Source organism: Cetorhinus maximus, chromosome 1 (assembly GCF_964194155.1).
Source record: "Cetorhinus maximus chromosome 1, sCetMax3.hap1.1, whole genome shotgun sequence".
NCBI classification, from domain to species: Eukaryota; Metazoa; Chordata; class Chondrichthyes; order Lamniformes; family Cetorhinidae; genus Cetorhinus; species Cetorhinus maximus.
The window spans coordinates 53,758,021-53,781,131 of record NC_135879.1 but is presented as its reverse complement, the minus strand read 5'-3'; the positions used below and the strand labels follow the sequence as shown (position 1 = coordinate 53,781,131).

The window sequence follows — 23,111 nt, the reverse complement described above, 5'->3', positions numbered from 1 at the left end:
TTTTTTCTTCGCTCTTGGGGGGTGGCTCTCTGCCCCCCCCAGCACCTGTGTTTCTCCAGCCTCCGGCCAGCGGGCCTTGGTCTACCCACACCTAACATCCCCGCTACCACCATGTCGCACCCCTGCAGATTCACCGCCCTGCTTCAGTACCCTGGAAACTGAGAACTGACCGCTGCTCCCACTGCTTGTTGCTCATCCAATCACAGGCTGTTATCTCCCTGCTGTTGATCAACATGCTGCTGATAGGCTCAGAGTGTAGGGAGAAAACAGCCTGTGATTCAACGAGCAGCTCCAAAGCATCTTTCAAATCCACTTAACTGTTCTTCCGTGTATCTTGGACAATGCTTGGTGGGCCGCATGCACATGCATGGTGGGACGGATTCTGGCCATCATGCCGTCTATTGGACAAGCCTGCACTAGTGAGAAGGTTTGGTGCTGCAACCATTGCTTTGCTAACTTTCTTTAGGCTCCACACCCACAGTGCCCTCTGTGACAGGCTACCCTGTTGCAATCCATCCAATTTCCATAACTTCGTCCTTTACCTGTGTGACTCAGGCAATGAAGGGCACACCTCCTCCTATGAGTCTCTGCCCCTTGCAATATGAGCTCACTTCTGCAACAACAGAACTACTCAGTGTCACACTTGTCTCAGGGCCCAGCTATGCTTGTCTGACAGTGCCACTTTATATGGCCACCATTATGCCACTGGGAAGCCTCCTGCAAGCAGTCTGTAATGCCTGGCACTGATCGTGGTCCTCCAGTGTGAGGCGACTCTGTAGCTCATTGCACACAATGGAACTCAGTGAGTCCCTGTGCATGGGTCAGTTACCTTGCCTCACACCTCATGGTTGCCATATGGGAGATGCAGGGCTTCAACCATGCCATCATGCACACCAGGCACCTTGTCAAACTTCACTATGTCGGTGAAGCACTTCCAGCACTGCACCCATGTTCATGGTCCTGCTTACTTCCTTGACCACCTCCTGCCAGGCCTTTTTCTTGAGGCTTGCTGTCTTCCTCCTTCCGTTCACTGGTATCAGAACCTCTCGCTGTACCCTTGCTGTCTGCAGGAGCACCTCCAGGAGAGCGTCACTGAAATGTGGAGCCACCTTTTCTCTCACTGCAGTCATTCCTACACATGCTCAAATCCACTGCAATGTAACTGGCCCATGCACAGGGACTCGCTTCTGCCTTCTCTGTGTGCAGCCAGTATGAAGACTGCAGACTGACCTTTAAAAATGGTGCCACTCCCTGCTAGCACTAGTTCCTTCCTGCCACTCATTATTGGCTGCTCTCCTGCTGGCCAGATGCTAATTAGCCACATAGCAGAAGATCACAACTGAGGACCCATTTCCCGCCCATGAAGCTGCACAAATGACCCTGGCATCAGGACTTTGAGTCAATAGTAAAATCCAGCCCTACATTTTTTGTCAGAAATGGAAGATGTTGCACATAAGAACATAAGAACATTAGAAATAGGAGCAGGAGTAAGCCATTCAGCACCTCAAACCTGCCCCACCATTCAATAATATCATTGCTGATCTCACAGAATCACAGAGTGCAGAAGAGGCCCTTCGGCCCATCGAGTCTGCACCGACAGGTGAGAAACACCTGACCTACCTACCTAATCCCATTTACCAGCACTTGGCCCATAGCCTTGAATGTTATGATGTGCCAAGTGCTCACCCAGGTACTTTTTAAAGAATGTGAGGCAACCCGCCTCCACCACCCTCCCAGGCAGTGCATTCCAGACCGTCACCACCCTCTGGGTAAAAAAGGTTTTCCTCACATCCCCCCAAACCTCCTGCCTCTCACCTTGAACTTATGTCCCCTCGTGACTGACCCTTCAACTAACGGGAACAGCTGCTCCCTACCCACCCTGTCCATGCCCCTCATAATCTTATGCACCTTGAGCAGGTCGCCCCTCAGTCTTCTCTGCTCCAACGAAAACAACCCAAGTCCATCCAACCTCTCTTCATAACTTAAATGTTTCATCCCAGGCAACATCCTGGTGAATCTCCTCTGCACCTCCTCCAGTGGAATCACATCCTTTCTATAATGTGGCGACCAGAACTGCACACAGTACTCCAGCTGTGGCCTCACCAAGGTTCTATGCAACTCCAACATGATCTTCCTACTTTTGTAATCTATGCCTCGATTGATAAAGGCAACTGTCCCATATGCCTTTTTCACCACCCCACTAACATGCCCCTCCCCCTTCAGAGATCTATGGACACACATGCCAAGGTTCCTTTGTTCCTCAGAACTTCCTAGTGTCATGCCGTTCATTGAATACTTCCTTGTCAAATTAATTACTCCTTCCAAAGTGTATGACCTCACACTTTTCAGGGTTAAATTCCATCTGCCACTTATCTGCCCATTTGACCATCCGGTCTATATCTTCCTGTAGCCCAAGACACTCAACCTCACTGTTAACCACCTGGCCAATCTTTGTGTCATCGGCAAACTTACTAATCCTACCCCCCACATAGTCATCTATGTCATTTATATAAATGACAAATAATAGGGGACCCAGCACAGATCCCTGTGGTATGCCACTGGACACTGGCTTCCAGCTACTAAAGCATCCTTCTGTCATCATCCTCTGTCTCCTACAACTAAGCCAATTTTGAATCCACCTTATCAAATTACCCTGTATCCCATGTGCCTTTGCCTTCTTTATAAGTCTCCCATGTGGGACCTTGTCAAAGGCTTTGCTGAAATCCATATAAACTACATCAACTACACTACCCTAATCTACACACCTGGTCACCTCCTCAAAAAATTCAGTCAAATTTGTTAGTCATGACCTCTCTCTGACAAAGCCATGCTGACTATCCCTGATCAAACTTTGCCTCTCCAAGTAGAGATAGATTCTCTCCTTCAGAATTTTCTCCAGTAGTTTCCCTACCACTGACGTGAGACTCACTGGCCTATAGTTCCCTGGCTTATCTCTACAATACTTCTTAAATAGCGGAACCACATTAGCTGTTCTCCAGTCCTCTGGCACCTCCCCCATGGCCAGAGCGGATTTAAAAGTTTGGGTCAGAGCCCTTGCAATCTCCTCCCTTGCCTCCCTCAGCAGTCTGGGACGCAAATCATCTGGACCTGGAGATTTGTCCACTTTTAAGCCTGCCAACACCTCCAATACCTTGTCACTCCCTTTATCAATTTGCTCAAGGACCTCGCAGTCTCTCTCTCCGAGTTCCATACCTTCATCCTCATTCTCTTGGGTGAAGACGGATGTGAAGTATTCATGCAACACTCTAGCAATGTCCTCTGGCTCCACCCATAGATTGCCCCCTTGGTCCCTAATGGGCCTTACTCTTTGATCTGCCCCAGGCCTCAACTCCTCTTTCGTGCCAGCTCCTCATAATGCTCAAGAACAAGTTTTATGTATGTATAGGGTTAGAAAAGCAGTTGGGGGTGGGAAAGAACAAAAAGGAAAGCCTGTGATAAGGTGGAAGACAAAAGAGACTAAATGACAAAAAGGATGATGGTGCAAGGCAAAAGGGACTGGTAGTGGGACAAGTAAAGAAGCAAAAGATGGGTCTAGAGGAACTGCAAGTGACAACAGCAGAATCATTATCAATACTTGCTGTACAAAAAAGTGGGAGTTGTGGTTACGATTTGAAATTGTTGAACTCAATACTGAATCTTGAAGGTTATAAAATACCTAACAGAAAGATGAGCTACTGTTCCTTAAGCTTCCATTGAGTTTTCTGAAATAGCAGAAGAGGTCGTCAGTCACGGTTGCTATCTTGTCCCTGGTTGAACTGCACGTGGATGTTAGATAAGGACGGGATTGAAAGTGTCTCTGATTCGCCAATGATCAAAATGCCTGATGACATTCTTTACACATGCAAGGAATGGCTACTTGGATGTGTGTTGCAGGCTGGAAGAGCTATACACCAATAAAGAGTCAACATCTTCAGGAAAGGAAGGGAAAAAATTAACAGATAGCATATCTCAATACAAAATGGTGATTGAATGAGAGCAATTTGTAATCTATTGGCTCATCAGGGCCACTACAGTTGCATATGAAAGCTGAATCAATCAGCAGCATTCCATAAATATTACTGTCCCTGATTACATCCAGGATGTTTTCCCTTCCAGTCAGACTGGGGAGTTTGAATAAGATAGACTGTCTTCCCCAATCCTCATCATGCGTCAGGGATGCTACCCATTCTCTGGATGTTAATTCTATTTATGCTTTTCTTATTGTGCTCTCCATTTGTCACTTCATATCTAAATGTATAGCAGCTAATTTCCTAGCTTTTAATGCTGCTGAGGAACCTCAGCCATTGATAATGTGACAAACAATTTTTTAAATGCTGCAAGTTATGGTGGAATTGCACCAGAACAGCTGGGAATTTTCAGACCCAATCTCGCTCTTTGTCACTGCAAATTCCCATGGCTTTGTACTGTATCCTGAATGCTCCATGGCTGGTGTCATAAACTGCTTTGCTGTCAAAATGAAAGAGAGACAGCAACGTAACTCCTGGCAAACAAATGTGCTAGTTCAGCTTTTGGAGATCTAGAAACACATTGGAAGCAGAGACCTTCCAACTGAAAACATCTGGTACATTTTGTTGTTCTGCTGGTTTCATCAGTTTTTGTGCACATTTTTGCCAAAGTAATGCTTATTGAAAATGGAAAATGAGTGAAACCAGTGCTGACTCATAGCTTGATCATCATCCATAAAATAAACAATCAGCTCATTCAATGACATTCAAACCATTCAATTAATTAACCTCTTTGGGTAGCATAGAACCATAGAACCATAGAACACTACAGCACAGAAAACAGGCCATTCGGCCCTTTTAGTCTGTGCCAAAATATTATTCCGCTAGTCCCATTGACCTGCACCTAGTCCATAACCCTCCAGACCTCTGCCATCCATGTATCTATCTAATTTATTCTTAAAACTTAAGAGTGAGCCCGCATTTACCATGTCAGATGGTAGCTCGTTCCACACTCTCACCACTCTCTGAGTGAAGAAGTTCCCCCTAATGTTCCCCCTAAACCTTTCCCCTTTCACCCTAAAGCCATGTCCTCTCGTGTTTATTTCTCCTAATTTGAATGGAAAGAGCCTACTCGCATTTACTCTGTCTATACCCCTCACAATTTTGTAAACTTCTATCAAATCTCCCCTCATTCTTCTACGCTCCAAGGAATAAAGTCCTAACCTGTTTAATCTTTCCCTGTAACTCAACTCCTTAAGACCCGGCAACATCCTAGTAACTCTTCTCTGCACTCTCTCAATCTTACTGATATCCTTCCTGTAGTTAGGCGACCAGAACTGCACACAATACTCCAAAGTTGGCCTCACCAATGTCTTATACAACCTCACCATAACATCCCAACTCCTATACTCAATACTTTGATTTATGAAGGCCAGTATGCCAAAAGCTTTCTTTACAACCTTGTCTACCTGTGACGCCACTTTCAGGGAATTATGTATCTGAACTCCCAGATCCCTTTGTTCCTCCGCACTCCTCAGTGCCCTACCATTTACTGTGTATGTCCTACCTTGGTTTGACCTTCCAAAATGTAACACCTCACACTTTTCCGCATTAAATTCCATCTGCCATTTTCTGGCCCATTTTTCCAGTTGGTCCAGATCCCTCTGCAAGCTTTGAAAGCCTTCCTCGCTGTCCACAACGCCTCCAATCTTAGTGTCATCAGCAAACCTGCTGATCCAATTCACCACATTATCATCCAAATCATTGATGTAGACAACAAACAACAATGGTCCCAGTACAGATCCCTGAGGCACATCACTAGTCACAGACCTCCAGTCTGAGAAGCAATCATCATTGATATCAAAAGCATGATAGACAAATAGTTAAAAAATTATAAGGTGTTAAATAAATACTCCAAATAAAAGCTGTACAGAGCAGATTCATCCTGTTACATGTTATAAGGCTCCCCACCATCCAGAAATAATTATTGGGGTAATTTTCCAACTGTGTGCCTTCAATGAGGATTGTTAATTTAAATGAATGTGCCAAAAGTCATCTGCCACCATACCATTGATTGCATGCATATTTACTGAAAAACTTCCTCGGTGTCCTTCATAACCATTGCCATGGTTATTCTGACTGAATCACAGCAAAGTCATATTTAAAAACTTATATCATACAGAGGACAGCAAATTGTGGTACTTGCTAGCAGACAGTAGGTCCAAACTGCTCCAAAGGTTGAAAGTCGACTCCATTTATAAGAGGCCTCCCTGAATATTAGTCTCAAAGTGTTGCAGGTGCTGAATCCAGCCTGGGTATACTGTGGGCTATACCTCCTCTGTACAGCATCTTGGTGCTGTATAGTAAGTTGGGAACTCAGGAGGTGGAACAAGTAAGAATTTTTGCAGCTGACACCATCACTTAGCCACACCTCTTTTGAACACATCAAGCTGCAAAGGATGCGGACAAAACAATTATCCCGCACTGCTCCTGGAGGGCATCCCCCTTGGCCCTTTCTTTGGACCAGAAACCCAGCTTCCTTGGGTCCTGTCCTGTTTCGCACTCTCACCAACAGTCAACTCCAACCCCTCAGAAATTCAGGGCCGATTTTATAATTTCACTAACTAACACAGAAAATCATTTCCCCACCCCAAAAAATGTGGAAGATCTGCTAATGAAAGAAAATGAGTGGCAGCCACACAGAGGGACAGAAAGGAGGAAACCGAAAGAGTAGAAAACAGAAAGAAGATCAAAGACAAAGCAAGGGAGACAGAAAGAATGGGGGCTCATCAGTAGTGAGAGCACAGAGTGAGATGGGAGAGTAAATTCACTGTTCCTTCCAGCTAGGAGCCACTGTTAAAGGAAAGGGGGGCGAGAGGATCAGTGGCACAATGTTGTAGTCCAAAATTGGAGGCGAGGATGTGAACCTGAAATGGTTTTTATGCAGGGTGGGAGAGGAAAGAAAGGCTGGAACACATCCACAAACTCAATTACAAACTGCTGGCAGCTGCCCACCAGAAATGTGCAGAAAACGGCATTTGGCACTGGTGCGCAAGAGAGGCACATTAGGTGACCTTGAGGCTGTCCATTGGCACTAAGGGATAAACAGATATGTTACAGAGTGCTGAACTCCAGTGTGTAATGGGTGAGCACAGCAGGATGAGTCCATGGCTGCCGGAGCCCGTATATTCAATGTAGGGCCTGGAGGAGCACTCCTGTTCTTCGTGGCCCCACTAAGGAAAGTGTTTTACTCACTTTGAAGGGGCTTTACTGCCTTCATACCAGGTAGCTGTGGTGACCACCTGCTTGAGATGAAGCTAACTACCATCAACGTCCATTGGATCACAACCAGCATTTATGGACAAGTCCGATAAACACCTCATCTGCTACCATAACCAACAGTTTTAAAATTGGGAAGAGAGTGAGAATTAATACTGCACCATTTTAACTGCTTGCCTATTGCATTTCCACTGAGCAGAGTGAGTTAAAAAAAAAACCTTTGTGATTTTTTAATCCTGACAGCAAAGCGTGTTTCCAATTAAATCCATCTATTGTTCTTCAATGATTTGTGATTTTTATGGCTTGAGACGTTTAAAAATTATTTCTGGATGGTGGGGAGCCTAATAAGATGTAAAGGATGAATCTGCTCTGAACAGCTTTTATTTGGAGTATTTATTTAAGATGTTGTAATTTTTAACCACTTGACTATAATGCTGCCCAAAGAAGTTAATTAATTATCAATTATCTGTGCAGCAACAGTAACGACAATGAAAAATAGCTGCAGTCTTTTGTGGTTTCTTTATGACCACATAATGAAAAAAACTTGAACGCCATCATTAAAATCCTGGGAGTCCATATTTTAATTAACTTTGTGAATAGCTCTGTTAGCTCAAGAATGAATAAAACAATTCTCATTTTACTGCTTATGCTCCAACACTTGTTCTGAGTCTCAAAGATAGACATCCAGACAAAAGTAATTGAAAACAGTTGGATTATTTTGTCCTACTAATAGCCTGCTGCTCTCTTATTTGTATGCCAGCCTCTCGTCTCTGTCTCCGTAACAGAAAAGTCCTTCAGATCAAGGCGTTTTTTAAAAAAGGGGGAGGTCTCAAACAGCATTTGACAGCCCACTTTAATGCTCCAAATGACTCGTACACTTACAGGGAGGGCAAGCGGACTTTCATCTTGTTTCATGAATTATGCACATTGGCTGCCTCTGTGCTTGGTCAGACCAAAGTAATCCAGCCTCTCCTTTGCATGCCCTGCCCCCGCCACGGAACATTATTCTTAGTGACCTCTCTTTTCCTAACTTCCCTGGAAAACAGATGTGAGGGCAAAGCTATGGCTGCAGGAGCATATTAAGCTAAAAAGTGAACAAAAAAGATGTGCCTGTGAGACAGGGTGGCTGAATGAAGGCTGAAAGTGAATGCAGCAATGTGCTGTCAGGTGGAAGTGCAGCGCTGGAGATATGTGTTCAGGTAACCTAGTTTGTTATTTTATGTTCTGTTCTTCCCAGAGCTTGCCTAGGGAGATAAATGGTAAGAATATTTGTATTCTATAGACTGCTACCTGTGTGTTAAGTCAAACTCTCTATATTTTCTGCATCTAGTTATTTTGCACTGTTGAAAGAGCTATTAGGTAGTTAAAGGGGCATTAAAGAGGCAAAACAAAGTGATGGGAAAATATTTTCTTTGTAGAACAGCCTGAATAACCCTCACAATGATGTCATACACAAATGATGCTTTGATGTAGTTTATGTTTTACGCAGTTTTTATGGAGAATTGTACCTTTCACATGAGTCATGATGAATTTGATTATGGAAAACACACAAGTTGTCATCAGTCAGGGGTTTTGATACCTGGTTTTTCAATTTTACAAGAACTGAATTAGCATACATAAAATGTTGACATTTTAATCTCACTTGTGTTAAAGGCATTAATAGGCAAAACTCATGTAGCACGGTTTAGTGACATTCTCTGAAGTTAATTTTATTTTAAAATGAACTATTAAAAATCTTGCTGCTAAAAGTGCATGAGTAGTGTCCCCTCATTCTTTTTTAAATATATCAATGTAACTGATTTCAGCTATTCATTTTATACTGCAGTTATCTATGTAGATATTTTACAATAATAAATCAAATTAAATGTTGAATTTTTAATACAAACTACTTTTATTACAATGTTAGGAAAAAGGGACTGTTTTCAATTAGCCGCTGTTTTGTTGAATGGAGGCAAGCAACTTGCACTGTATAATGCAGTGTGCTGTATGAACAGGTCAAAGAATAAGTAATTGGCTCCATAAACATGAAGGTATTGTGTACTAACATGTGCTGTTAACTATGATTTTAATATGTAGGCTCCTTGGATTATAAAGTTAACCGGAATGGGTCTGTTTATTGGTTATTCAGTCAACGTGATCTGGAAGTTCATCAGAAAATTTCTGAAAGCAATTTTCAATTCAATCAATTTGCCCTTCAAAAATATTGATGTTAAGTAGCCCTCTGTATTTTCATACCATGGGGATAGGTGACTAATCAGCTGGTTTTGTTTGTGGCAGATATTTGCCAGTTTCTTCTGTATTAGAGATGTTGAGAGGCTCCAGAAAATCATTGTTTCAGGATTTGTCAATAAGAGCTTGCATTTATATGTTGACTTAACACATCTGTCAAAAAGTCTCAAAGTGCCTGTGATACAATGGATCTCTCTGATGTGCAGTGGCTGCTCTTCTATAGGCAATGTTCATAACCACCAAATATATGAAAAGGTGAGGGTCACTATTTTTTTTAGTGTATTGATGGAATTCCACCTATCGGTCGAAAAATGCCATTGTTAACAATCTCTTGTAAATAGGACTGTGGAGTGCTCCTTTGACCAGTGGGGTCTTCCATATCAGCAGTTGGCAAAATGGACACAGTTAATAATTTGACAGGGTTTGATTGTAGTATTTGTTCACTTGCTGAAACACAGCTACTTTATTCAGATATACTTGTACTTCATTTAATGCATTTTAAGTTGATTATGAATTTATCCGATGTAAGACTGAGATTTGAATGATTCATTCCATGCTATTTGTTGGCGATGTACTTAGATTTACATGCTGTCATCAGAATAACTTAATCAAACACTTATTATTGCTTTTTATGTACATGTGCCAAATGGTATTTGGCTTCTGTGGCTATTATTTGTTGTGAAAAATGTTATCTATGAACTTCTGGAAAAATTAACGCAAACTATACTCTAGTAAGCTATTGGTAAAGCTATTTAGATTCAGTCATTATCAGACTCTTAGAGGAAAGTAAACAGGGGTTGATATTAGGGAATTAAACCTTAATAATTATGGTCCATGTTTTCTTCTGTTCAAAAGACAAGAGAAATGCCTGTTTTTATTGTAGGGTATTGCTGTAGGAAAGATGAGAACAAATGATTCTGAAATGTATGATTCCTGAGAATATGATTTTTGTCAAAGGTGCTGAAAAATTGAGCTAATTACAAGCATTTATGGTAATAGTCATTTAACACTTCTCAAGCAGTTAACTAAAATTCTATTTAATCCAATTTATGAAATATAAAGTACATTTGGAGAATGGTTGCATGGCAAATATTTGGGACGAAGGTCTAGACATACTGGTAAGCTTAGTCACAGAGAAATCTGAAAATATTCTGGTGGATGTCTCCCAAATATGCAAAAGAGCTAAAATGGGTGGCAGTATAGGTTACTGAAAAAGTCAATAGGATGTCAATGAGCCATAGAACTTGGTGGAATGTACAGAAGTTGTTGAATACTGTATATATTACTGCAAAACAGCAGGACAGAACATCAACAAACTTCAAGGGAGCTAGTTGTTAAAGAAAGATGCGAAAAACATGTTGACAGAGAAAATGGTAACAAGGATGCACCCAGTGAAGGATCAGAAATTAAAATAACAGAATTTTATAAATTATATTATGGGGGTGATGCCAGAGGACTGAAGGATTGCAAATGTTACACCTCTGTTCAACAAAGGGCAGGGGAATAAAGCCAGTAACTACAGTTCAGCCAGCATAGTGTCAGTGGTGGGGAAACTTTTAGAGATAATTATCTGTTTGAAAAATTAATTGTCACTTGAACAAACCTGGAAAATAATGATAGCCAGCATGGATTGCTTAAAGATAAATCATGTTTATACTTGATTTGAGTTTCTTGAAGAAGTAACAGAAAAGGTTAATGAGGGTAGATTAGCCAGTGTTGTGTGCATGATGTTCAAAAGGCATTTGATAAAGTACCACATAATAGACTTGTTAGCAAAGTTGAATCCCGTGGGATTAAAGGGCAAGTGGCTGCGTGGATACGTAATTGGCTAAGCAACAGAAAGCAGATAGCATTGGTGAATGGTTGGCTGGGGCAAGTATACAATAGTATCTTCCAGGATGACTCTATGTTAATGACCTGGACATGAATTAAAAAGGACATAATTTCAATGTTTGTGGCTGAATGACAGTCAGAAATATAGTAAATATTGAGGAGGATACTAGGAGACTTCAGGATAACACAAACTGGTGAAATGGGGAGCCACATGAAGGATGAATAACAGAGGAGTATGACGTGTTGCATATTGTGTTTTGTATCTCGGAGATCTGCAGAGATGACTCTCACCAGGCTCCATGTGTGAATAGGAACTTTGTTTTTTAAATGTCTGCTTTCTCATACTTACTGCTTGCTTTCAGTTTCTCTGTAATCACACCCAAGGCTTGACTCACAACACACAGCACAATGAGCAGTCACCAGACACAGTCAGTTAAACACCGAACAATTGAACAAAACTCAATAGACTTTGGAAGGAAGAGTGTGAAGAAGCAATATAATTAAATATATATTTTTTAAGCGGGTGCAAAAACAGAGAGATTTGAGGGTTCACATACACAAATCTTCAAAGGTAGGATGATAATTGATATAATAAATAAAAACACGTAACTTTACAAATAGAGGCATAGAGAACAAAACCAAGAAGGTTATAAATCATTGGTGAAGTTCCAGCTGGAGTATTATGTTTAATTCTAGGAATTATACTTTAGGAAAGATGTTCAGGCCCTGTAGAGGAGGCAGGGAACATTTACTAGAATGGTGTTAGAGATGAGAGACACTAGTTAGGTGGAGAGAGTAGAGAAACTGGAATTGTTCTCCTAAGAGTAGAGAAGGTTAAGTAACTACAGGTCAGCCAGCCTAGTGTCAGTGGTGGGGAAACTTTTAGAGGCAATTATCTGTTTGGAAAATTCATTGGCACTGGAACAAACCTGGAAAATAATGACAGCCAGCAAAGGTAAATCATAGAGGATCCAACACTTACTTACTGTAGGAATTTAGTAGGTGTGTTCAAAATTCTGAAGGGTTTTGATAGAGAAATTGTTTCTACTCATAGGGGAACATTAACCAACGGACACAGATTTAGGGTAGTTGATATAAGCTTCAAAGAGATTATGAAAATTTGCTTTACGCTTCGAGTTGTTATAATCTGGAATGCATTGCCTGAAAGGGTGGTGGAAGCAGATTCAATAGTTACTTTCAAAAGGGAATTGGATAATTTCTTTAAGGGTGAAAAATTTGCAGGGCTAACGGAAACAAGCAGGATGTGGGACTATTTGGATCAGCCTCTCAAAGAGCTGGCACGGATACGATAGGCTAGATGACATTCTTCTGTGTTAGATGATTTTATGGGGGAATTTTATCCCTTAAAACAGATGAGTTTGGTTTGGCCATGAGGTTAAAAGGCAGAAATTTGAAACACAAATCCAGTCCACCCACTTCTGGTATAAGGGAGGCAGGACAAGATGCAGATGACCAATCTGCTCACAGGAGGTGGGTTGGTTATTTAAATATTTTAATGAGCTGCAAACCTTTATGTGAAGAGTGATTCTATTTTTAACCACAGTAGGTGGGGTTTCCCAGACCTCGGAAACGAGGCAGGCGAAAGGAGGCTAGAAGGGCTGAATCCTTCCCAGCTTCGCTGCGGCCTTGTCCTCCCCAATAAGCAACCAGCCTATGTCGGGTGGGATGTTAAAACAAAATCTCAAACTCAAACCCAACCAGCCTCAAACCTTTTCTGGAGGAGAAGGAGTGCTTTCTTGTTGCCTACCAAGCTAACCTTTATCCAGTCCACATGATTGAACACCCCTCCCTCTCCCCTACAATTGGATCCTCTACGATCACCAAGCCTCTGATTTCTTTCCAGTCTCCCCACGATAACTGCCCCCCTCCCCCAACCCCGGTACTCAAAATCACAGGTTTCCTGCCCGAGCACCAGGAAACCTACTTACAGCCTTTTCTGGAGCCTTTCCTGTCTAACAGGAGTGGCAAGGACATCCAGCTTTCCTAACCAGAAGTCCAGATGAATAAAACTTGGCCCCACGACTGGAGTCCCAGCTGGAGAGCAGCCTGGATCACTGAGCAAAGGATGCAATTGAAAAAAAAAATCTTGATTATACATACTTTCATAGTTATCCAAGGCAGTGTCGCTAGCAACCGTGGTACCTGGACAGCACAGCCCCTCAACTCCCTCAAAATGGTGGACCTATACCAGATTTTCTAGTTACGTAGAGGAAATGGCGAACAGAAAGGTGCCAGGTGAGGCATTTGGTCCTTCCTCCTGCACACAAATGAGGTGCCCTCCCACTCATGCCGGGAAAGCATCTTGGAGGAATTTCAGGCTTATTACATTTTGTATTTCCAAAAGTGGAAGCATGGGAGTTTCTGGTCAGAAGTAAACCCCAGGGTGTCGTTGGTGGGAGATTTTACAATGGGCATGTCAATTAAATGGCAAAGGGAGTTATTTAGTTCTCTCTTTCTCTGGCACTTATGTGGAGCCACTGTTGCTTGTCACTTATGGAATCTTTTGGACTCTTAGGGAATTAATGGATATGAGGATGGGGTGGGAAAACGGAGTTGAAGTCAAAGATCAGCTGTGATCTTATTGACTGGCAGGGCAGGTATGAAGGGCCTACATCTGCTCCCATATCTTATGTTCATACATTATCAGCCCAAGTCTGGATGTCATCCAGGTCTTGTTGCACGTGGACATGGGGTGCTTCATTATCTGAAGAATTGTGAATGGACCTAAGTATTGTGCAACTATAAATGTTCATTTCAGACATTATGAAGACCATTGATGAAGCAACTGAATATGACTGAGTCTAAGATGCTGCCCTGAGGAATTCATGCTGCGATATCTTGAGGCTGAAATGATTGGATTTCAAAAACCAGAACCATCTCCCTTAGTTTCAGCCATTGGAGTTTTCACCTGATTCCCATTGATTACAGTTTTACAAGGGTACATTACAACAATAACCTTCATTGCCACTAATAGTTCCTGGTCAATAGTTGATTATCACTACAGATCTTTGCCAGTCAGGTAGACCTCAGTCACAACTCTCTTCATCAATGTGATCTTTGTCATGCATTGCACCTCTGCCATGCCTAAGTAGATGCCTCTGTTTCAATGTATCTGCTGCCTGGGTTTGTACTCGCTGCTAAGTTGTGCATTCTGCTTGACACGCTAATTGTTGTTTCTTCCTCCTCCAATGTGATAAGCCCATCAATGGCCTTCAGAACTATGGCTGTCAAGCAACAACCACTTTTATACTACAGGATTCACCTTTTTTAAAAAACTGATGCAATGATGCTTTAAAATCTGCCCCTTTGTTAAATTCACTATCAGGACAGTGACACTGTTGAATTTTGCATGATTCATCATCTGATAAACTTAAAAACTAGCAAAAATCAAACTTTTTGCTCGTTTCTCCCAAATGTTCATTGATCCATTTTTGGAGTGGTTGGTATTCTCAGATCAGTGTTAAACACTGACCAAGTAATTAATTTGTGCTTTCTGCATTTACACCATTTTTTATTCACATCTACTTTGTTGCTAAACTTAACAGAGAGCAAAATATGGAGCTTCCATATAAGCAGGGGAGATAATGGTTAATAACGAGAGCTCTCTACTGACAAGGTTTTGCTGAATTTCCAAATTACTGGGATGTGTAGTTCCAGAAAATAAGACTTCTTAATGAGCTAACATTAAACCACCTGAAAGCATCAATCAGTTATGTGTTCACTTTGAATCTTTTAAAAGTTTGTTGCACAAAAGTCAGTCAGTTGGCAAAGGAGCAGAATTGAATGGAGTTTAAGTTTTGACCCTCAACAATTAACAACCATTACCTTTGATTTGTGGGCAACAGCCTTTCTAATAGAAGTAAAAATAAAGAGAGGCCAAAGAGAAAATTAAGTGCTGTCTGATCTTGTGAAGTGCCCCAGATTTTCTGCTAGAATGTCAGTGCTGATGAAACTGTAGGGTTCTTTCTTTGTCTATTAGCTGTGATAGGTTAACCTTCCCCACTTTGTACAATTCAGCATGGCAAAAGCCAGTGCACCTTTCAGTTTCTGGCAGTCAAATTACATTCAAGATTTTCCAATGAGTTTTGTAGTCATTTCAATTTTTAGCATTACTTTGAAATCTAGTTTTAACGGTGGTTGAACTGCATTTGTAAGAGTTGTCACCTTTTTCTAAATTTTAAACTGAACCAGGAACAGGTTAATTGATAGGGGAATGAGAATATGAGTGGGTTCCTGGTATGAATTCAGATTTTGTATTTCTATGAATGAATGTTAATTAAAAACCTGAATAAGCTTATTATCTTACTCCCCCTTTTCATGAAACAAAAAAACAAGCAACTGTTACGGACAGAGCAGAGGGCCAAACTGAGCTCCTTTTCTTACCATCTGTCCATAAGCAGAGGTGTTTTCATTTTTGAAGTAGGCTGTGACGTGTTTCCCCAAATCTTCTGTTTGTGAAGTTAATTTTAAAGTGACTTGTAACAAACTCTCTTTAGGACTAAATCAGAAGTTTTGTTTATTCATACATTCACAACAAAATACACACACACACACGCACAAAGGAGCTTTACAACTAGGAATAACTTTAAATAAAAAGAAACCAAAGATATGGATATTAATTCATTTGAATGTCAGAGCCAGTGAGGGTTCCTTCACGTAGCAGTTAAAATTTAGTTGGGTCCAGCTAGCGGAAAGCAGGAGTCACAGAATTCTTTTAAAGCTGGGTGATGGTACAGCAAAATGAGTCTCGTATACAGAGACTTGGTCGGCACTACAGGTGATGACCGGAATCTTCCAGAGACCTAGACTTCAAGGAGGTTTAGACTTGAGCAGGCTTTGTTGTCAGCCTGGAGTCCTGCTTTGGTGTTCACAGGCTGGGCGTTAACAGCAGACTGCCCTGAGAGTCCAGGAATATAACATTAAAACTTTCCAAAGGCCAAAGGAGCTCAGGTCATGTGGTGTTGCCCATTGATGAGTCAGTGTCAGGGTAACAATCAATTTCTATGCCCCTGGTTAAAATCTATTGTTCACCAAGGGAGATAGATGGTTGTTACTAGTGCCTTCATAGGTATAATGAGTTTTGATGCCTCTCTCTTTGTTATGAGTCCAGGCCGGTGATACAGGCCACCTGCTGCTCCCTTGTTTTATTGGTTGTAATGGGTCCACAGGTGTCAGATTCCACAAGTAAGAGGGTTGAGCTTTGCCCTGTAATTACAGTTTAAAATTTCCAGAACTTAGCCAATTTGCAAATCATGTGACCTGAAGCAGCCAAGGTTTTTGGTTCAGCAAAGTCCATTTTTAAATAAGCAGAAAGTAATGTTTGATTTAAACAGTTTGTGATTTCTTTCATGTCTTATGGACATGACACAACAAAAAATGTTCAACTGCCTGCTTCACATTTTAGAAACTTCCAGTCCCGCTAAAACACAAGGTGGTCCAAAATTCAATGGCATGTTGGTTTTTGTTAATCTGAAATTTTACATTTGTTGCGAGGTTAAATTGAATCCACTGGACTGGATTTTCACCACCGAGGCAGATAGCTCAAGTAGGAAAATTTTCGGACTCAGCAAAATACCTTGGTTTAAAGGTTCTCATTACAACCTTTGCTCCAGGGAGGCAGGAATGGGAGACATTTGGGCCCCCAACCCTAGAAGCAGACCATGGGCAGTCATGACGATGGGTGAGTGCTAAGGCGGGTTGGTTAGAAGGCCCACCTCAGTTCTCTGGGACCCTCTGAGAGAAAAACATTCACCTATGTTAAAAGAGAGACCTCTTATTCTTAAACTGTGTCCCTAATTCTAGTCTCCACCAAAAGAGAAAACATTCTCCTGGTATCCACCCTATCAAGTCCCCTCAAGATCTTGTATGTTCCAATAAGATCACCTCTCATTCTTCTAAACTCCACTGGGTAAAGGCCCAACCTGTCTAACCCTCCTTCATAAGATAAGCCCTTCATCTCAGGAATCAGTCGAGTGAACCTTCTCTGAACTGCTTCTAATGCAATTACATCCCTTTTTCAAAGGATACCAAAGCTGTACACCATACTCCAGATGTTGTCTCACCAAAGCCCTGTACAGCTGCAGTAAAACTTCCCTATTTTTATATTCCATTCCCCTTGTGATAAATGTCAACATTCCAATTGCCTCCCTACTTACTTGCTTTACCTACATATTAACTTTTTACAATTCATGTGCCAGGACACTCAGATCCCTCTATACCACTGAGTTCTGCAATCTCTCCCCCTTTAAATAATATACTGCTTTTGTATTCTTCCTGTCAAAGTGGACAAGTTCACATTTTCCAACATTATACTCCATCTGCCAAATTTTGCCCATTCATTTAACCTACCTATATCCTTATGCAGGCTCTTTTCCTCCTCTTGACAATTTACTTCCCTACCTATCTTGGTGCCATTAGTAAATTTAGCTATCAGACATTCAGTCCCTTCATCCAAGTCATTAATATAGATTGTAGATAGTTGAGGGCCCAACACTGATCCCTGTGACACTCCTCTAGTTACAGCTTGCCGATCCGAGAAAGACCCATTTATCCCTACTCTCTGCTTCCTGTTAGCTAACCAATCCATTATCCATGCTAGTGTATTACTCCCTCCACTATATGTTCTTATCCTGTGTAGTAACCTTTAATGTGGCACCTTATCCTTTTGGAAATTGAAGTAAACCACATCCACAGGTTCCCTTTGTTGTTACTTCCTCAAAAAACTCTAATAAATTAATTAATTTTCCTTTCACAAAGCCAGGTTGAATCTGCCTGATCACACTATGATTTTCTAAGTACCCTGCTACAACCTCTTTAATAATGGATTCCAGCAGTTTCCCTATGTCAGATGTTAGGCTAACTGGCCTATAGTTTCCTGCTTCCTGTCTCCCACCTTTCTTGAACAAAGATCTTACATTTGCCATTTTCCAATCTGCTGTGACCTTTCCAGAATCTAAGGAATTTCGGAAGATTGAAACCAATGTCTCTACTATGTCTGCAGCCACTTCTTTTAAGACCCTAGGATGCAGGCCACCTAGTCCTGGGGACTTGCCTGCCTTTAGGTCTAGTAGTTTTAGCAGCACATTTTCCCTGGTGATGGTGATAGAGGACCAACCCTAGCTTTAGTTATTCTTTTCCTATTTAAATACTTGTAGAAACTCTTACTATCTGTTTTTATATTGCAAGCTAGCCTTCTCTCATACTCTACTTTCTCCCTCTTCATTATTTTTAAGTCAATTAGAGATCTTAAAACAACACTTCCACAGTGCACCGGCAACCAGACTTACCAAATGATTCAGATTGAAACGCAAACCTGGTCTGATCACTAACAATGTTCAAAGTCAACAGGGAACAACATTGCCAGCCTTTTAAGAGTAACACATGGGCCAGAATCTTCAGTTCTAGAGTCTTAAGTTTGGTGGGGTGCAGAAGTGGGAGCGATTTCCACTGGGGGGGGTGTAGAATGGCTGATCATGCACAATCTTGTGCTGTTCAGCTTATTAAATATGCATCCGTGAGAAGCTTGACGATTCCAGGCAGGAAGTCACTGTCCCCACCATTACCTCATAGGGTCAAAGGTCCATGTGTCATATTTAAAGGGCATCCCTTCTACCTTTGCCCTGCCACTGCTCCACCCTACCCCGCTAACCCTTCCTTGGTCATCCTCCACACAAATTGAAATCATAAAAGTGCAATTCTAAGTTCTCGCTGGTGGGGAACTTAATTTGGAGGGGAAACTTAATTGCAGTGGGCTGGCCTTTTAATGAGCATGCATGACATACTAATGCATGCAAAATGGCTTCCCGATATTATTTGTTAGGAAGCTCGACCCACCTTTAACCAGCCTTTAAAATGCTGAGAACATAATTATTAAACTTCATCCCTCTGTGGGGAAAATTATTTTTGGCCTCATGCCAATTTAAGTTCCCCCGCCCACCAGCTTCCCATTGCTGGCAGGCTGAAGATTCTGTCCCTGGGTAATTTGAGTTGAGTTCTTGAAGTGAATGATGGTTACCATGTCTAGATTTCTAAGCAATGTCTGTAGGGGCCCATTACTGTGATGCTCATGTTCAGCTGCCCACACCTCTGTGCAATAAATATTGAAAACAACCAAATTAATTCTGTGGGAAACAGTAGATCTAATACAGTGCAGAAATATCAAGATCTCAAAATTCTTTGCATCTGTGCCCATTTGACTGGCATAAAACAAGCAATTAAGGAGCCAGTAAGCTGGATGACCTGTGTGTGTACATTCTATGGTCGTCCACCGTATTGGTAAAAGCTGCGGTAAAGATCTCCAGGACCAGGCCTGAAATGGGTGTGAGATAATTTCCATATGCAAATAAGAGGCCTAACATCTGTTTCAGAACCGATTCCAGAAATTGGCTGCACTGATCTCAGCTGGAGGCTGTATCATTCAGCTGTTGCCACCATGTCTGAATCAAGGCTGTGGAGGCTTGGATCTGAAATATTCTAGCAACATCCAAATTGATATTGATGCTTCTTTCCATTGCCGTTAATTGATAGACAGTTGGAAGGGTGGTAAGAGTCTGGGTTAGATTCATCCTATTTTTGTGGTTAAGGAGATATTGAACAATTTTCCACTTTGTTTTCCGATTCTCCAGCTCCTTCTTCCTTTACAAGAAAAAAGTCAATGGGGGAAATCGTCCCAGATTTGCGCTAAGTGCGGTAGTGGACGGGTAAAGCACCGTTTTACCCGCTGGCCACAATGGCGGCTTTTTACGCCTTATTGTCCCAAACCTGCCACATTAATTGTGCATGCCTGGGAAATACCTGCTCACATCAGCAGGAAAAGATCCCAGACTGGAGGGTAGAGTAGCCCACATTAGGCTTCTCACTCACTTTAAGGGTTGTGCCAGTGTGCTGACTGGTGAGGACATGGACCGTGCCCGCAATGACGGTGAGGTCGGCTGAAAACACCCTCATGAGGGTCCTGCACATCATCCCTCTCTCAATGCAAATGAGAGTGCTCTCTCTCCTGCTTTTGACTGTGCAGCCATGCACTACTTATCTCTACTTTGGTTCACAGGGAGCTCTGCCAAGTGACCAACACCCTTAGCCAGCCAATCCCTCAGCTCTATCCAGGTCCTTACTTCCAGCCAAGAGGACACCTCCTCCATTGAAGAGCTGGAAATAAGCAGCCTGGAAGACCCATCACAGCGCTTACACACCCTCCTCCAGTGCAGCGATACACACCTCTGTGGGACCTAACTCAAGTTCACAATCTGGTGGTCACCACACAGGGATGTGTCCGCAGCAGCAGGAGGGCTCCCTGGCATTCGGAGGGCTGCTGGGGAAAGAGGCATCTGTGAGGTCCGAATTAAATGATGAGCCTCTGGATTTGGCCTTGCAACTCATCGTGGAGAGTCAGCAGAAAGCAGGGGAACATCACACAGAGCTGTTGGAAGCCCTCAACAGAGTGGCACCTAAGTCGGAGGAGTGCGTCCCCCTGCTCTCTGATGAAGTGGTGCCCACATGTGCATATATGGAGGTCTCCATGGGGAGGATGGCGGACGCCTTGGAGACCCTGGTCCAGCAGGATGCGGAGATGCATGCAGGCCTGCACTCCATCGCGGGAGCCATGGGTGAGTTCCTGCAGTGGCAACACAAAAGGGAAATGGGGCATCGCGACATCCCTCCCAGTTACTCCTTCCCCTCAAAGAGTCAGGCCGGGGCCATCGGACACACGAAGGGAGTAGGAGTGGCAGCTGGACACCCCTGGGTCATCCGCTCAGGAATCTCAGAGGCTGTCCTCTCCCTCTGAGTCCCCTTTGCCTGTGAGCCCCTCAACCTCATCCTCTATCACTGCAGGGGGAGCAGCTGGCCAACGAGTGATTCTGAAGGGAGAAGTGTGTGTGTGGCAGGGCCTTTCGGAGCCTTGTACAAGTACTCTCCCACACACACGGATCCTTCCCGTATCACACTCATCTCAATGTCCTGAACATTTTCAATGCTGCCTGCTGGGATTTGCTTTCAGTTGTCCATCTGAGCTGACCTGCATCTCCGCCCAATGATCACACTCCCATACAGCACCTGATCTTACCCACCATGACTTTTGTTTCACTTTTGATTTGGACAGCATGGGTCTGGATTCACTTTGTCGTCAGTTTCCCTTTCATTTCCCCTTCCTCAGTCACCCATTTCCTCTCCCCCATCACGGATGGCTCCACCCAGCATCACCTTCCACCTTCCCTCCGTAACCTACCGGCCACAACCCTTTTCCTTCGAGGAGGTACAGATGAATGTGCACGTTCCCTTCCTTCCCGAAAATCCCACCCCCATCCACATCACCTCCCTGACCTCCTACTTCCCACGCCCAGGGTCCATGTCTGCCTCTGAGTCCCCACCAACGACCCTCGTTGTCCCTTCTACTACTACTGTCGAACCACCACCCTACCGCCTCACTCTGCCCTCAGTCATTCTCACCACTCCCTCATATCACACCCGCCCTCAGTTCGGTCCCCAGTAGGCAGTTATGGACCCATCAGATCCCTCCTTTGCATGTTCACCTGGACATTCCCCCCACTCCAGATCCCTTCCCCCCCAGAACCTCTTCCCCCTTCAGATCCCTTTGCTCCCTGGAACCCCTCAAGATCCCCCCCCCACCACCAGATCCCTTCCCCCTCCAGAATCCCTTCCCTCCTGGAAACCCTCCCCCCCCAACCCCCCACCTAGTCCTCCCAATTCCAGCTTAGTCCCTCCTCCTTCCTGACTCCCTCAGACACCTGTTCTTCTTCTGCTACCCTTAGTTCTTCCCCCTCGCGACTCCTTCCTCCAGCCTTACCTCATCCTCCAGCCTCACTTCTTCCTCCAGCCTTACTCCTTCCCCCTTCCTGGCTCCCTCAGACACCCTCACTTCTTCCTCCAGTTTTGCCCCTTCCTCGACCCTTACTTCTTCCTCCACCGTTTCTCCCTCCCCTCTCCGCACTCCTTCCTCAGCTGGACTCCCTCCCCTATCTGCAATCCCTCCTCCCCTTGGACTCCTTCTCCTTTCTGCCCTCCTTTCCCTCTCCAAACTTCGTCCCTTACACCTTACACCTACCCCCCCCCAGCTGTCATCTTGTCTGCCATTACCCCCCCTCCCCCTGTACTCCCTCACCCACCAAACTCACCTCCTGACACCTTCATTCCCCCTCCCAACCTCACTCCCTGGCACCTTAATTCCCCCCCTCCCAACTTCATTTCCCCCTCCCAACCTCCCCCCACCCCGGACACCTTCATTTTCCCCCCAACCTCAACCTCCCCCGACAACTCTTCCTTTCCCAGTCCATCCTAGCACTTCCTCCCCCACCCACTCGACCATCATCCATTGTGAGCATCAACGGTGACTTTCTGACTTCCGTGAGCTGCTTCGCAGCAGAGCCATGTCCATGAGAATCCACGCAGCATGCCATGGAAGCTCCTCCAGTGTGCCGTTGCTGTCGGGCTCCAGCATCTTCTGCTCCTCGAATGTCCACGTGTCCACGATGTGAGCAAAACCCGGCGGTTAAGTCCCGACTTCTGCACATCACAGTTGTCAAGACATGTTCTGCACCGACGTGTTTTCCTGCTGATGTGGGCAGACGATCCAACGGGAGGGGATGAGTCCGGCAGGCTGGCCTTATAATGATATGCTGAAGTATTACAGTGAGGTTCTCGGCGTCTGATGGCCGGGAACAGGACCCGCCACCAATGGTCTGAGCAGACGTTCACAAACTGGTTTCACGATGTCGTGAAACCAATTTTTGGACTTCTGGGCTATATTGTCCATTCACGCCACTGAGC

General features: G+C 43.6%; 1 protein-coding gene across 4 annotated transcripts in view; it reads left to right on the top strand.

Annotated features, from left to right (window-relative positions):
* The window catches only part of marchf1 (membrane-associated ring finger (C3HC4) 1), a 464,939-nt gene that overhangs the window by 177,513 nt on the left and 264,315 nt on the right, over nt 1–23,111 (top strand). The window contains exon 1 of one of the 4 annotated variants that reach the window (XM_078540790.1): nt 8,157–8,443. The exons of 2 other annotated variants lie outside the window; for them this stretch is intronic. In XM_078540790.1, the coding sequence (XP_078396916.1) occupies nt 8,375–8,443 (69 nt within the window). In that variant the 5' untranslated portion in view covers nt 8,157–8,374. Of the gene's footprint in view, nt 1–8,156; nt 8,444–23,111 lie in introns of those variants that run through there. One more of the 4 variants, XM_078540809.1, reaches the window with a different exon arrangement.